The sequence below is a fragment of the Callionymus lyra genome, chromosome 3 (genome assembly GCF_982586985.1).
Source record: "Callionymus lyra chromosome 3, fCalLyr1.hap1.1, whole genome shotgun sequence".
Lineage (NCBI taxonomy): Eukaryota > Metazoa > Chordata > Actinopteri > Syngnathiformes > Callionymidae > Callionymus > Callionymus lyra.
In genome coordinates, this window is record NC_141820.1 from 5,326,908 (window position 1) to 5,342,759 (window position 15,852).

At 41.1% G+C, this 15,852-nt stretch overlaps 1 protein-coding gene across 1 annotated transcript; it reads left to right on the forward strand.

Annotated features, from left to right (window-relative positions):
• Positions 1-800: 800 nt before the first annotated feature.
• On the forward strand, positions 801-3,887 carry chrac1 (chromatin accessibility complex subunit 1). The gene is made up of 3 exons (XM_087786229.1): positions 801-1,063; positions 1,131-1,248; positions 3,531-3,887. Exons 1-3 carry the CDS (start codon positions 917-919, stop codon positions 3,614-3,616), a joined length of 351 nt encoding a protein of 116 aa, XP_087642355.1. The 5' UTR covers positions 801-916; the 3' UTR covers positions 3,617-3,887.
• The last annotated feature ends 11,965 nt before the right edge of the window (positions 3,888-15,852 follow it).

Here is a 15,852-nt window from a genome sequence, read left to right on the forward strand (position 1 = left end):
GTTTGATGATCTACTGACTCCTTCAAGAAACATCTGTGTTTGATGATCTACTGACTCCTTCAAGAAACATCTGTGTTTGATGATCTACTGACTCCTTCAAGAAACATGTGTGTTTGATGATCTACTGACTCCTTCAAGAAACATGTGTGTTTGATGATCTACTGACTCCTTCAAGAAACATGTGTGTTTGATGATCTACTGACTCCTTCAAGAAACATCTGTGTTTGATGATCTACTGACTCCTTCAAGAAACATCTGTGTTTGATGATCTACTGACTCATTCAAGAAACATCTGTGTTTGATGATCTACTGACTCCTTCAAGAAACATCTGTGTTTGATGATCTACTGACTCCTTCTAGAAACATCTGTGTTTGATGATCTACTGACTCCTTCAAGAAACATCTGTGTTTGATGATCTACTGACTCCTTCAAGAAACATCTGTGTTTGATGATCTACTGACTCCTTCAAGAAACATCTGTGTTTGATGATCTACTGACTCCTTCAAGAAACATCTGTGTTTGATGATCTACTGACTCCTTCAAGAAACATCTCAAGATATTTTTATTTGTTCAGGTTGTTCCTTGATTTTCTGTAACTCCTGTGTTTGTCTCAGTATTATCTTGACCTTTAAAGTATATATTTTATTGGGTATGGTATTTATTGTCTAAGCGCTTTGTGACCCTGGTCTGGGAAAAACGCTATATAAATATTACTTACTTAGAGTAAATCTTTTGTCAATGTATCGCAGGTTATACAGATGGTGTTCCCATCATCTCCACCAGGGGCGCTGTGCTGCTTCGACGCCGACTGGCGACGGCAAGAAGAAGAAGAATGACGTCACGCCTGAAAACAATACTTTTTTCGCGTCATTGCAGCCGCGGACTCGGACCAGGACCAGGACCAGGACCAGGACCATGTCTCAGAGCAAGAAGGAGGAGGACTCTCGCGCCAGCAGGAGGCTGGTGTCCCTTCCGAGCTCGCGCGTGAAGCTGATCATGAAGAGCTCTCCTGACGTGTCCAGCATCAACCAGGACGCGCTCTTCCTGACCACCCGAGCCACCGTGAGTCCGGCGCCCTCTGGCTCAGCTCACCTGTCAGCTCACCTTTGTCCTCCATGTTTGTGTCCAGGAGCTGTTCGTCCAGCACCTGGCGCGAGCCTCCTTCAGCAGCTCGGCGGGAGACCGTCTGACCTACAGTGACCTCGCTACGGCGGCCGAGGAGACCGAGACCTTCAACTTCCTGGCAGGTGAGACGCGCAAAATGATTAAATTAAGTAAGTAAGTAAGTAAGTAATATTTATTTATATAGCGCTTTTCGAGACCAGGGTCACAAAGCGCTTAGACAATCAAAACATACTTTAAAGATCAAGATAATACTGAGAACAACACAGGAGTTCGAGAAATTCAAGGAAAAGCCTGAACAAATAGAAACGTCTTAAGATGTTTCTTAAAGGAGTCAGTAGATCATCAAGAGCAAAGAGAGAGAAGATCGTTCCAAAGCTTAGGAGCAACAGCCTGAAAAGATTTCTCTCCTCTGGTCCTGAACCGTGTGCGAGGAACCATAAGTAGATTCTGATCCACAGACCTCAGAGCCCGAGCTGGGGTGTAAGGCTGGATCAGATCAGTGATGTAAGGAGGAGTCTGACCATGAATAGCTCTGAAAGTAAGAACCAGAATTTTAAAGTTGATCCTGAAAGAAACTGGAAGCCAGTGAAGAGTTTTAAGGATCGGAGAAATGTGAGTTCTTCTACTAGAGCGGGTCAGAATTCTGGCTGCAGAGTTCTGAATCAACTGCAGACGAGACGATCCTTCTTGTTAAGACATGAAAACAAACTGTTACAATAGTAAGTAAGTAAGTAAGTAAGTAATATTTATTTATATAGCACGAAACAAAGTTTCATGTATTTTTACTGTAGAAATATTGATTTATTGTCATTTTAGTACAGTGTATTGATGTCACTGTTATTCAAGCACAATATATTTTAATTCTTATAAAAATGAACAACTTAATATTTGACAAATATCTGTTTTTATTTTCATGTTCAGCAGGTTTTGAAGTATTAATAAACAAAGTTTCATGTAATTTTACTGTAGAAATATTGTTTTATTGTCATTTTAGTACAGTGTATTGATGTCACTGTTAATCAAGCACAATATATGTTAATGTTTATTTTAAAAAAAACGTAATATTTACAAAGATCTGACTTTATTTTCATGTTCAGCAGGTTTTGAAGAATAAGTGAACAAAGTTTCATGTATTTTTACTGTATAATTATTGATTTATTGTCAATTTAGTACAGTTTATCTTTGTCAACTGTTACGGTTTATTTTTTATAATAAAAAAAACATAATAAAATACGTTGTGCACAAACAGCTTTTTAGGAAATATAACGTCATAAGTCAGTACTTAAATTATTTAAACAACTGTAATTTAATTATTTTGCAAGAAAACAAATTAATAAACGTGAAATTATAACCGATCAGCAGAAAATAAATATTTCATATTTCCACAGCTATTCTTCCAACAGCCTCACACAGTTCTACACACTCTGGTCTCATCAAGTGTCTCTGGAATCTATCGAGAGAAAATGTACTTTAATGTCACCATATCAGAGTATTGTTGAGAATCTATCAGTGATGGTGTCAGTAACACCTTCTTATTGGCTGAGAGTATGTGGCTTATCGTGTGAACGCTGGGAACCGTTCACACGACTGAGATCCTGTTTCTCTCTTTATATCTTCTATTTCTTTTTATTCCTCTTCCGTCTTCTGACCTAAACTTTGAGCCGCTTCTCCTCCCGCAATTTTTTATCCAATTTGAAACAAACTTTTATCAATTCAGCTCGTTCCCGAAATGCGTGGTATATTCTAGCTTTCTTTTATCTCTTCCACTCTTTCTTTTATTCCCTTTCCCCCCCATTCATTTAAACGGGAAAACTCTTCAACTCATGTTTCAACTCCTTGCACTTTGACCTACTACTTATACTTTTACTACTAATTCTACTGCTACTTTTAATTTTCTACTTCTTCTACTTTAACTACTAATTCCAATGGTACTACTTTAACTACTAACACTACTACTACTTCCACAGCACAACAGGGTCAGCATTCACGCTGCATTTTCTTCTGGAAATGCACTTTCTAGTTTAGTTTATTTTTAGCTTGTTTATTGTTAAATTATTAGAATTTTAACTTGTATGTCAAAGAAAAATAATTCATTTTGAAAATAAAATCAGGAATAAAATGTTATTCTTAAAGTATTAAAACAATAAAAAAAGTTACCTTTCTTTTAATATCAAAATGATTAGAAAAACGTTTTAATAACATTGTTAATAAGTAAATTAACTGTTCAATATTGCGCCGACGTTGATGAACATAGTGAAGATGTTTTGTTCAATACGGTTAAAGATGGACTGTTCAAAAATAAAATGACGATAAAATGTTCTTTGTTGTATTTTATTGAATGTGTTTCTCAGTTTAATTCAACTCAACATGTTTATCGACACAACAATGTGTTTTTCCTCCTCAGATATTCTTCCCAAGAAGATCCTGGCGCGGGATTATCTCCAGTCGCTGGAGCAGATGCAAGAGGAGGAGGAGGAGGCGGATCTTTAATGGATCACATGTGTTTGCTCTGCTCATCCTGCAAGGGAAAACAAAAGTGTTGAGAGTCATCATGTGACTCGGTGTCATAGAATGTGGTTGAAATCCTTGTTTACTCACATTTTTGGATCAAGATGACAAACTGACATCATGGAGGAATTGAACCGTTAATCCAAACTGAAATTCACTTCATTGTCATTGTAATCAAGTCCGAACGCGTGTATTTCGAATTTGTGTTTTGAAAGTCATTGTTCTAAAGTGTCAAATAAAAAAAACAACGGCATATTTTTTATTTAAAATGTTCTTTGTTGTATTTTCTATGTGTATCTCAGTTTAATTTTTTTTTTTTTTTAAAAACACAATTTTGACACAAGTTCATACTAGGGGTGTGAAAGAATGTGTGTGTGTGTGTGTGTATATGTGTATATATATATATATATATATATATATATATATATATATTTATTGATGTAGTATTTTGCCGTTACTGCCTTGGTATTCAGAAGCACTGAATGGATTTGTTTTTACATAGTTAAATAATCATTTTTATTCATTATTATGATAATTATATACTTTTGAGTTATTTAATGGTTTGTATTCAGTAAAGTGTGTAAAATAATCAGATTTCAAATTTACAATTAACATGTACACACTGCGTTGTGTGTGCATGTTTCTGTCGGAATTAAACCTCCGACAGCTAGATGGCAGCACTCATTACGACCTCCACAGCTAAAGGCGGAATGAAAACAGCTAGATCCTAGGGATTGCTGAGGACGAGAGGATACAGTGACTCCAGCAGCTTTTAAGATGATGATTGGACATATTTTGACTTTTAATTCCAGTTATTCATCCAGTGCAAGATGTGACTGAAATTCAAAGACTAAAAAAGTGTATTGAAATATATTCTATCATGACATTAGTGTATCACTACAGCCTTAGTTTATAGAAACCCTTGTGTACAGTATATATAGATGCATTTACAAGCTTATTTATTTTTTATTGTATCTATAGCTCTGACACAAAGACCTGAAGAACAGTTGAAGATGCTCAGGTCATCATTGATTAGATAAATATGAGCCTATTTTCTTTTGTGCGACAGTACAACTACCTTTTATTACATCAGTACAACGGTAGATTTGTGTCTTTATTTTTTAGTTAAAATAAAAGTTGCTTTAGTTAAAGATTCATTAAACGCTTTTAATTTAAAAACTAGACTAAACTGATCTTGGATAACCCCTGAGTTATGATCATAATCTCAAAACCTTAAGAGCTACTGATCCCGTCGTCACGTCGAGGAGATAGGCTCTAGCAAAGGTTGACATGTCCTCTGCTGCAACACCCCACAAAAGGCTGCCACACCACGGGTGCAATGTGCCCTCTGTCCGCTAGGAGCAGATCCACCCATTGCTAGGTAGGCCCGGATAATGGCCGATCTCAGCTAATGAGAAAACCTCGGAATGGAGATCACCTCGCCCCACCTGTATCTACCATGGCAGATGAAAAGGGCATCAGAGCGCCTAAACACAACCACCCACCGCAGGTAAAAGGCCAAAGCACTCACTGGACACAACAGGTGAAGACGTTCCTGACCCAGGTCCAAGTGGGGCGGCGGATGAAAAGAGGAACTGTGAACCTTCAGGTGGAACGCTTGGTTGGGGCGCAATGACAACGAAGACTCCTCGACTCCCGAAGGAAAGACACAGCGGGGGCCCAAGGGACCGCCCAAAGGCCCCTGACCACCATGCGCACCAGCGCTGAGAACCAGAGCGCCCCGGGGTAGTCTGGTGCTACCACTATTAACCTTAGCTGCTCCCGCCCTGTCCTCCAAACTAAGGGGAGGAGGAGCCACGGAGGAGGGAAGGCGAACAGTAGTCTAGCCGGCCCACTCGAGTAGCAAGATGGCGCCTTCCAAAGGCAGACGTGTTTGTACGACCCACTCCAGAATGCCGTTTTTTTTATTGTTTATTGTGTATTTTTCACGTTTTTGCAATGCACTGCTGGACATTTATAGCTCACAGGAACACGCAGAATTCAATGGATGTATACCACCCAAGCTGCAACTCATTGTCCGTTCCCGCGGACATCGCCTTCACCCTCAAGAAGGCACTGAAGCAACTGAGCAAAACGATCCGCATGCCCCATCCTCTACACCCTGTTTACCCATGACTGTGTGGCGTCCCACAAGGACAACGTCATCCTTAAATTTGCAGACGACACAGCAGTGATAGGACGCATCACTGGCGGGGAGGAGGCGGCCTACAGGAGGGAGGTGGGCAGTCTGGTGGCATGGTGTGAGGACAACAACCAGAGGAAAGAAATCTTTTCAGGCTGTTGCTCCTAAGCTTTGGAACAATCTTCCTCTCTTGTTACGCTTGATGGATCTATTGACTCCTTTAAGAAACATCTTAAGACGTTTCTATTTTTTCAGGCTTTTCCTTGATTTTCTGGAACTCCTGTTGTGTTATCAGTTTTATCATGGTCTTTAAAGTATATACTTTATTGAATATTGTTTTGATTGTTTAAGCGCTTTGTGACCCTGGTCTGGAAAAGCGCTATACAAATAAAAATGACTTACTTACTTACTTACGCTCAACCCCGACAAGACGAAGGAGATTATAGTGGACATGAGGAAGAAGAGGAAGCCCCATCAGCCACTATATATCCGAGAGCTTGAAGTGGAGAGGGTGAGCAGCTTTAAAAATCTGGACGTCCACATCAGCGAGGATCTTACCTGGACACTTATGGACACAATACCACACAGCTAGTCAAGAAGGCGCAAGAGCAGCTGTATTTCCTGAGGAGGCTAAGAAAGTTTGGGATGTCAACAAAGATTCTCAAGAACTTCTACAGCTACATCGTTGAAAGCATCTTGACCAGCTGCATCACCGTGTGGTATGGCAGCACTACCGTGGCGGAACGCAAATGCCTGCAGAGAGTGGTGAAGATAGCTGAGAGGATCACCAGAACTTCTCTCCCCTCCCTGCAGACCATATACCACTGCAGGGTCCACAGTAGAGCTGCCTCCATCCTCAAGGATCCCACCCACCCCCAACATGGAATGTTTACACTCCTGCACTCAGGCCGCAGGTACAGGAGTGTGAAGTGCAGAACAACAACACTGAAAAACTCTTTCTTTCCAACCGCCATCACTCCTCAACAGTTAATCCACAATCTACCTCATGCACTAATTGTACTTTTACTTGTTTTTATGCTGTTATGTTGCTTGTTTTTAGATTTTAGTTATTTAAAATGTATATATATTTATTTATTTCTATATATATTGTTATTATTATTGATATTTTATATTTATACTCTGCACTTTTGTTGGGGGTACAAAGGAAGAATTTCATGGTACGTAGTACCGATGACAATAAACGCTTTGAATCTTGAATCTTGAATTGAAATACAGTGATCGCTGAGAAGGACCGTTCCGGGTTCTCATCACAACCCCTACAGCTGAAAAGGTGGAAGGAAAAATCCCCTAGATTCACCTTTCCCACCGCAAACTACGACATCTTGACAACTCTCCGAGACCTGAGCCTGCAGACCACAAATGATCCAAGCAACAAAAAGACGCAGGACTTCAAACTACTGAGCTGAGACAACAACAGTGTTCTGACAGGGTTTTTACGTGCTAGTAACCTCACTACCCTGGGCACTGCAAAAATGATTTGTCCCCCATTTCTACGCCCCATACTCACCACCCTGTTCCTAACCACTTTCGTCATCTTACAAAGGCAAATGGTGATATATGTTCCAAAAAGGTATAGAATCATGAAAACCTACTCTATACTCCAAATTCTTCCTGTCTAAACTATTAGGTGTGACACGTAGAACTCAAGCTGAAAGGTTAGTCGCTACAAAATGAATCAGACCAAGATCTCAGAAACCAAGCAAAGTCTTAAATTGTGAACCATGTACATGTCCGTCTCAAGATGTGTCTACTTTTTGTTTACCTATACATATCAAAGTCTTGATGAAAATAATTTGGTTAAGTAAGCTATGGAAACCGGCAAAATAATGAATCCATCTTGCATTGCGTGTATGGGTCATAGACCCCTGTTAAGAATTGTGCCATTTGAACATGTTCCCCAGAACTGTATCACAGAACTAATGACTAAAGATAACACCAAGCCTGACTCCACATTGAGTAGGAATAGGAGCAAGAGAGCAGTTGGTTGGATGGGCGAGGACAACCCCACTTATATCGCTGCCATTGGTGTCCCTAGGGGTGTCCCCAGACTGGTATAAGTTGGCTGATCTCATAGGTTCAGGATTCGAGAATTTCCCTGTTATCTCCACCATCTTCCCCGTAACACCCAACTAAAACATAGACGTATTAATTACATCCATTTCAATGTCCAACATCTTGGTAATATCACAGAAGCTGGTTTCTCAGCTACTCACGAACAATTGTATGCCACTTCTCTTATGGCCTTACAAACCAGGGTAACTGTGGACATGCTATTGCCTGTAAAAGGTGGAGTGTGTTCTAAGCTCGGACTTGAATTGAATGTTGTACGTAACACAACACCTGTACTAATGGTTCTTTTACCTTAGTAATTGAAAAATTGAGAAAACTTAACGAGAAAATTAAAGAGCACTCAGGTGTGGAAAATCCACTGAATATTTTTTTTGGACAGAGCTTTTGGTAAATGGAAAACTTTTGCATCATCCATCTTCTCCACATCTGCAGTTTTGATTGCAGTATGTGCCTTTTGTGGATGTTGCTGTATTCCTTTGATTAGAAATCTGTGTGAGAGAACTATCAGCACTGCCACAGTAAACTGTCGAGTCCACCGCCATATTCAGGAGCCGAGTTACATGCTTTACTTGCGGAACCAGAGGACGAGGAAGTCTCTGTGTCGGGTTCCGTATCGGAATATTTTGAGGTGGAATGTTTAGATTAATAGACAAGCTACGATAAGAACGTGGAAAATCGCAAGAAGTCACAGTAGTTTGATGAAAAATGTTTAGCTAAAACATGAATGTTTATTATGATAAACATGTGGTCATGCTTGCTGCGGCTCACAATGAGCTGGAAGGATTGTGTCCAGTTAAAGTTTTGTTTCTGGAGAAATGACAGTTTGTGCATTAAGATACAGTGACCTCACCAATATATGGGAGCTGGTCTCCCTGTGCAGACTGTTATGCTGCGCTCACTGACTCATACAGATAACCGCTTTTTGCTGGCTGCGTCCAGCAACAAATGAACAAACTGTTTGTATTCAAGTGTGTTATCATCTGAGCTATGGAATAAAAAGCCAGCAAGGAGGGGGGTAAATCATTGTTTGCTAAGAGGTCCGCTGCCGGGTGACCGAACCAAGACCACATCTCGGCAGCAACCTACTCAGACAGACCCCACTCGTCATGGACACGCCCCCTTGACAGTCTATCTGCTACAACATTCAGTGTGCCAGCACATGCTGAGCTCTGAGAGAGAGGAGGAGACGGTCCGCCCACAGCCAAATCTTCTTTGCCACACTCAGAAGGGCTGGGGATCTGACTCCACCCTGGCGATTCACGTACGCCACGCAGTGGAGCTGTCTAATAGCACTAGGACGTTGGACTGCGAAAGTTGGGGAGAGAGGTGAAGCAGGACGTTGTGAATTGCTTTCAACTCTAGCCAGCTGTACACCGGTCAGTTCCAGACCCCGCTGGCGTTTAACTGACCCGAGGTGCCTCCCCAACCTGTCCGAGATGCGTCTGTGAACACCTGAGTGTAATGAAGGACGCAACCTAATGGAACTCGTCTGATGTTGGCTATGGCCCTGGTCATTCTTGAGAACGCTGTGGAGGAAGAAACAATCTCCGGTCGACAAAGACAGGTTTATTTTCACTTACCTCATCAGCTGTAAAAACTCTGTCAGACCGGCGCAAAATGTCAACACGGAAGTAAACGTAAGCAAAGCTGATTAAGCCGGTCTCGTGGACATCTGCGTTTAGGAGATCATGATCTCAAAACCGGGTCTTCAAACATGTCACCACATGTCCAGTCATCAGGGGCAGTAGTTCTGGACAGCCTCTGGACAGCATTATGAGGCACAAATGTAACACAGAATTAAAGTAAACACAGCTGATTGAGCCTCTCTCGCGGACACCTGTATCTTAAAGGGCAATGAAAGACAGTGATCGGGGTCACTCCCTCATCTGTGTGGACAGACCCAACTATGAAAGAATGGACTAAGATGTTAGACAACACTTTAAGTTATGTGGTGGGAGTAGAAAAGAAGATTGTGCGCTCTGCCAGTAACACTCTCATAATAAACCACAAAAGAATAATCCGTTTCATGTCCTCTATTGCCATCAAGTGTATTTTACAGGAGGAGATCGCTCACCCACAGCTGCTGCAGCTTCGGTGATAGTTTTCCAGGCGTCTGAAACACTCAGCTGAACTGACACCTGCTGAGCCATTACTTCCGACATCTGTGTACAAGAGGTCTGGCCCGAACATAGGAAAACTCCAACACAGGACCTCCGGGCATATTCCGAAAATCTCAGGCAAAATATAGACAAACTCACCAAAGATGTTAAAATGATCAAAACACAGAGTCGCTTCCGTCGCTCCAATACGACGTCACGTCCGTCCAGGGTCTTATACTTCGCTTTGTGGAGAAAGATGAACAATCAAGAGTGTCACGGGTCGTTTATTCGCCGCTCCAAGTCAAACAAAATACAAGCTTTACGATTTCGACCGGACACACTTTGTCCCGGCGACTGTACAGGTCAATAGTCCCGGGAAAAAAGGTCCCGAGCTTCAGAAACATCGCTATATTTAAGGCAAATTTCCCGTCCGGGAGGTCTTCTCTTTCCGGCTAAATGGTGCTTTCAAGTTCCCTGTGTCCCGATCACCCATTGAGAGACATCCTAATTAGTTTTCTTGTAATCTAATCATTCAAATGTTCTCGGGTGGGGGTTTCCGTCTTTCAGCCCCCCTTTCCCTGGTGTGTCTGGCTTCATTCTTTGATCTATGATTTAAGGTGGGATTTGCAGATAAACAGATGTTTTAAATTACCGGTGTCGTATGTCTAATTCTGATCCACGCTTGCCTCGAACCAGTGTGAATCAGTCTGGAGTGGAATGTTGATTGTGAATGTGTAGTCAAACGTTTAAGCTCTTAGATCAAGCGAGTAATTTATAATTTATATTTTGATTATCTTCTATCATTAATTTAAGTATGGCGTATACGTATAGTGTATACTAATTTGAATCTAACAATGTTGATGTTTCAGCCAAGCAGCGTCCCGGAACCTCCTCCAGGAGAACATATGAGATTAAATTTAAGAATAAAAAACTTAAAATGCACCGTTCTCAAATTCTCATTTTTTGAATTTGCAGCATTAGGAGGTCATAGTTACTGAAATCAAAGGCTATTTCAATCAAAATCATCTTAAAAGGTCAAGTTACATTTTAACATGGGAGCCCTTATGTTATGGCAGCTTCACAATTCTTGCATCCATTGACCTTGCCTCCCATCCTCATAGATCTTTTGCTTAAGGATGCTCCAAAGGTTCTCAATAGTGTTGAGGTCATGGGAGGATGGGGGCCACACCATGAGGTTATCATCTTTTATGCCCATAGCAGCCAATGACGCAGAGGTATTCCATGGAGCATTCAGGTGGTGCATTGTCATGCATGAAGGTGATTTTTGTTACGGAAAGCACGTTTTTTTCTTTTGTACCATGGAAGAAAGTGGTCAGTCAGAAACTCCACATACTTCACAGAGGTCATTTTCACACCTTCAGGGAACCCAGGGTTGCACGGCACTCATTAGTGAACAAGACTGTCTTTTGTGAGGATTGTTTAGGGATGGCCGAATAGAAGGTTTACGCTTAACCGCAAGCCTCTGGAGGATCTACATCTTGATGTTCGTGGGACTCCAGAGGCACCAGCAGCTTCAATTATCTGTTTGCTACTTTGTAATGGCATTTTAGCAGCTACTCTCTTAATCTAATGTTTTTGTCTGGAAGAAACCTTCCATGTTGCGCCTTTATCTGCACAAACCCGTTTGTGCTCTGAATCAGCCACAAATCTCTTGACAGTATTTTGTTTGCCAGTTTTCACTCATGTGTTCTTCTGTGCAATCATAATAAAGACATTCTAAATTATAAAGTCTAAATGATCCCAATTAAGTTTTGGTCAAATATCTAAGGTTTTCATACCTCGACCAAGGCATTGATCTATTTGACGCCTTTCGGCAGCAGAGAGATCCTTTTTCTTTCCCATATTGCTTGGAAATGGTCATCTGCCTAATAATGTGGAACTTTCTTCATAAGTAGTTTTTCCTTAATTTGGATCCCCCAGCAAACTAATTGGTCACAGATTGACAGTCTGAGATTGATTTCAGTGATCCAAAGAGATCCTGGGACACAATGCCATCCATGAGTTTAATTGAAAAACCAAAAATGTAATCTTTATAACACTTAAATACAATTTGCATAATAATTTGGAATTTGGAAGAAGTGAGCCAGTGCTGTCCTCACAACACGTGACTATATGTTGTTAGACAGCCAGCGAACTTATCAAGAAACTCCGGACACAGAGCTTTCTTTTCTTGTTTTAATAGCCGTTTCTTGTATTGATATTATCACAAAAAAAGGAGAGGTAACTAAAACGCGAAGAAATAAACAATATACAGTGCAACTATTAACTTGTCTCTTTCAACATATAAAATACAATACAAAGACGAACATTTCCAGAGGTTCAAACAAGGAGAACACATTCAGTCTACTGTGACTCTACTGAGAACTTTGCATGCTAGAAAAGTACGTCGAAGATCTTATATTGCAAAACTAAGCAATCATGAAATAAGACTATGTCTCACTCTGACGGTTTTTCGTATAACTCGTTTTTAACTGTTTAAACAATGAAATGGACATATATATCTCAAACTTGATAAGATAAAGCCCCTAATGTGTCAACATTGCCGTTAACCTTTCTCGATCATAATCATGATCTCTGAGGCGACAAGTCTTGAACGCTTCCCATCGTTGTCAGGTGCCATGAGAAGAGCTCGGCCGGCCACACAATCAGCTTTCTGCTGAGTTGAAAAGGAGTAAGTGCGGCATGTATTTCCCACCTTGAAAGGACGTGGACTGCACCCAGCTGGGTGTCGAGTTCATTAAGCTTTTTCAGAGATGAGGCAGTGCCTCTGGGGTAAACCAATAGCCAAGCGGTTAGAGGGCGAGCACCAAATGAAGTAGAACCCTTATCTGCTCCATTAGATGTTACAACAGATCTCTCTCTCTTTTTCTTAACATGCATTTTTACTTTTATACTTTGTTGCTTATACCGGAAATAGGGACATTTTTTTTAACAACAACAGCAGATATACGATATCTAACAACTTTGGTAGAGTTAAAAGTTCATGTTGTTAATCTTTACATACATAAAATAACGTTAGCAGATAGCAAGTCTGTAATTCTGATACTTCTTAGGCTAGCAGAGAAGATTTTGCCGGCCATGACAGTCCACCACTGGTGAGGTTAAATTAGTTAACGGCTTGTAATTGTGTTGTTTGGATTATACTTTTTTGTCTTCAATGCAGTAATAATACTGGGCTGAGGTGTGTGTGAGATGGGTGTGTTTTGTTATCTTACTGAGCTGCTCTGTTTGTAGTCTGGGTTGTTATCTGACAAAAGACATTTTTTTTAATTAATGTCCATCTGTAAAGACTGTCCTGTTATTAATGGCATTTGGCTTAAGAGTTCATTGTAAAATAGTTTAATTCCCCTGTCCAACTACGTGGGACTATCTGTGGCAAGTTCATGTGTGTGTTTTGTTTGCTCCCTTTCATTTTGCCACTGTAGGTTCCCTTTATTATTCAAATTACTCCCTAGATTTTTTTGTTATAGTCTTTTTTTGATTACAAGTTTATTAGACAGGCTTGCCTGAGGAAATGGTGGGTTGTAATTCTTATTGAAAACTTGCCCTGTCTGCACCAGGTAAAGCGGCTAGGCCTAAAGACTGAACACTTCAATATCCCCAAACATTCCATAGTAGCAAACTCTTCTTCAGTAGTACCCAACTTTGTACCCACACATGTGTAATAACTCTAGAGTCGGGGAAAGTGCCAACCATATGTAAAACTTCCTTTATCGTTCCAGTCCTGAAAAAAAGAGCTGGCCCAGCGAGCTAAACGATTACAGACCGGTGGCACTGACTTCACCGCTAATGAAGACACAGGAGCGGCTTGTACTCAAACGACTCAGGCCACAAGTGCAGCACACGCAAGACCCCCTTCAGTTTTCCTACCAGCCTGCGGTTGCTGTAGAAGATGCCATCCTTCACCTCCTTCATCGGACCTACTCCCACCTGGATAAAGGAAGCGGTTCAGTGAGGATCCTGTTCCTGGATTTCTCAAGTTCCTTCAACACTATCCAACCCACTCTGCTGCAGGACAAACTGACACTGATGCATGTGGACCCTGGCCTGGTCTCTTGGATCTCAGTCTACCTCACTGTTCGACCACAGTACATCAGGCTGAAGGACATCACGTCTGACACTGTGGTGTGCAGTACAGGAGCACCTCAGGGGACAGTACTGGCCCCTCTCCTCTTCACCATCTACACTTCAGACTTCTGCTACAACTCAGAGCTGAGTCTCGTCCAGAAGTATGCTGACGACACTGTTATTGTTGGATGAATCAGGGACAACAGCGAAGACGAGTACAGGAGTCTGATACGTGACTGTGGACTGGAGTGAGAGGAACCACTTGCAGCTGAACACCTCAAAGACCAAGGAGCTGGTCTTGGACTTCAGGAGGTCCAGGACAAAGCCACGTCCAGTGTCCATCAGAGGCGACGAGGTGGAGATAGTTCGTACCTCGGTGTGTGGATGGACAGTAAACTGGTCCTGCAACACAGACCATGTATATAAGAAGGTTCAGAGTAGACTGTACTTTCTGAGGAGGCTTCGATCATTTAACATCTGCAAGAAGCTCCTCTGCATGTTCTACCAGTCTGTGGTGGCCAGTGTCCTGTTCTATGCTGTGGTGTGTTGGTGTGGAAATGTGTCCAAGAGGAGAGTCAACAGGTTGATCAGGAGGATCTGTGGTTGAAGCTGGACTCACTGGTGACAGTTGCTGAGAGGAGATAACTGGACAAACTACTGTCTATCATGGATGATGACATCATCCTCTGAACACTGTCATCAGTGAGCAGAGAAGCAGATGCAGCATGAATGCTCCTCCCATGATGCAACACTAACAGACTTAGGGACTTATTCACTCCTCGTGTTATTAGATTTAATTCTGAGTTTGGGGGCAGAAGTGAAAAGATGATATTCTTTGTTAATCTTTGTATCTTTTGTTATTTCTCTTTGATCTATCTTCTTTATCTTTAAACTTAGATTTTGTAATTTGTAATTTTGTTCTTTTTATTGCACTTTGTTCTTGTTCTTGTTTTAGTAATCTATCTATCGTCTGTGTTGCTGTGAGCTGGAAGAAAAAAAAAATCCCGAAGTATACCTCCAGAGGATTAATGAAGTTTATCTATTAAGGAAAAAAAATAAGGATAATTGGTGAAAAAGGTTGGGTAGAAGAAAACACAGGCAGATGGTTGACCTTAATAGAAAAACACATTTGACAAATGAGAAACACAACTAGCCTGAAATGAAGAAACATTCATATCAAGGTGGAGATTTGAACTCAGAAAAATGTCGGTCATTTTAGGGAGAACATTTGGATTTAAGAGATATGTTCATTAGAACTGTTACAATGAGGTCCTGCACTATCTTAGGAGGACTGAAGGATTCAAGAGATCATAGAAACGTTTATTTATATATCTACTAGTAAAGTAAAAGAGAAATGACACTCTGTACCAGCAGGTGGTGCTGGTGCACCTTTAACTGCTATAGAAGAAGATTTCAGAAGTACTTTCACTTTCTCTGTCGCTGCAGTGACATCCGTTCGTGTTTTGAGAACAACATTCATCCATCTGTTGGTTTCCATCCTTTTGAGTGGCAGTAGAAGTAAGTAGAAGTATTGTGTACTGTATCCAGAGTATGTATCTGATGATATCTTAGTATTATTCTTGTTTTCTTGTCTTGTTTGAACATATTTCACTTTCACACTTCCTTGCATTAAGTCCTGTTCAATTCAACACTGTTCTGTTCAAAACGAGTCACATGTTGGACAGATATTCGCTCCAGACTAGTCTTTGTCCGAGTCTTTACATCATATGTCGCTGATCATTTCCGCGCGGGTTGGTTCGTGACATAATTTCCGGTTTCGAAGTAAAACCGTTTTA

Excerpts from the sequence above, each read along its gene's own strand:
- chrac1 (XM_087786229.1), top strand. The coding sequence starts at position 917 with ATGTCTCAGAGCAAGAAGGAGGAGGACTCTCGCGCCAGCAGGAGGCTG. Across the intron at positions 1,064-1,130 it reads TCCTGACCACCCGAGCCACC|GAGCTGTTCGTCCAGCACCT; the intron begins GTGAGTCCGGCG and ends GTTTGTGTCCAG. Across the intron at positions 1,249-3,530 it reads GACCTTCAACTTCCTGGCAG|ATATTCTTCCCAAGAAGATC; the intron begins GTGAGACGCGCA and ends TTTCCTCCTCAG.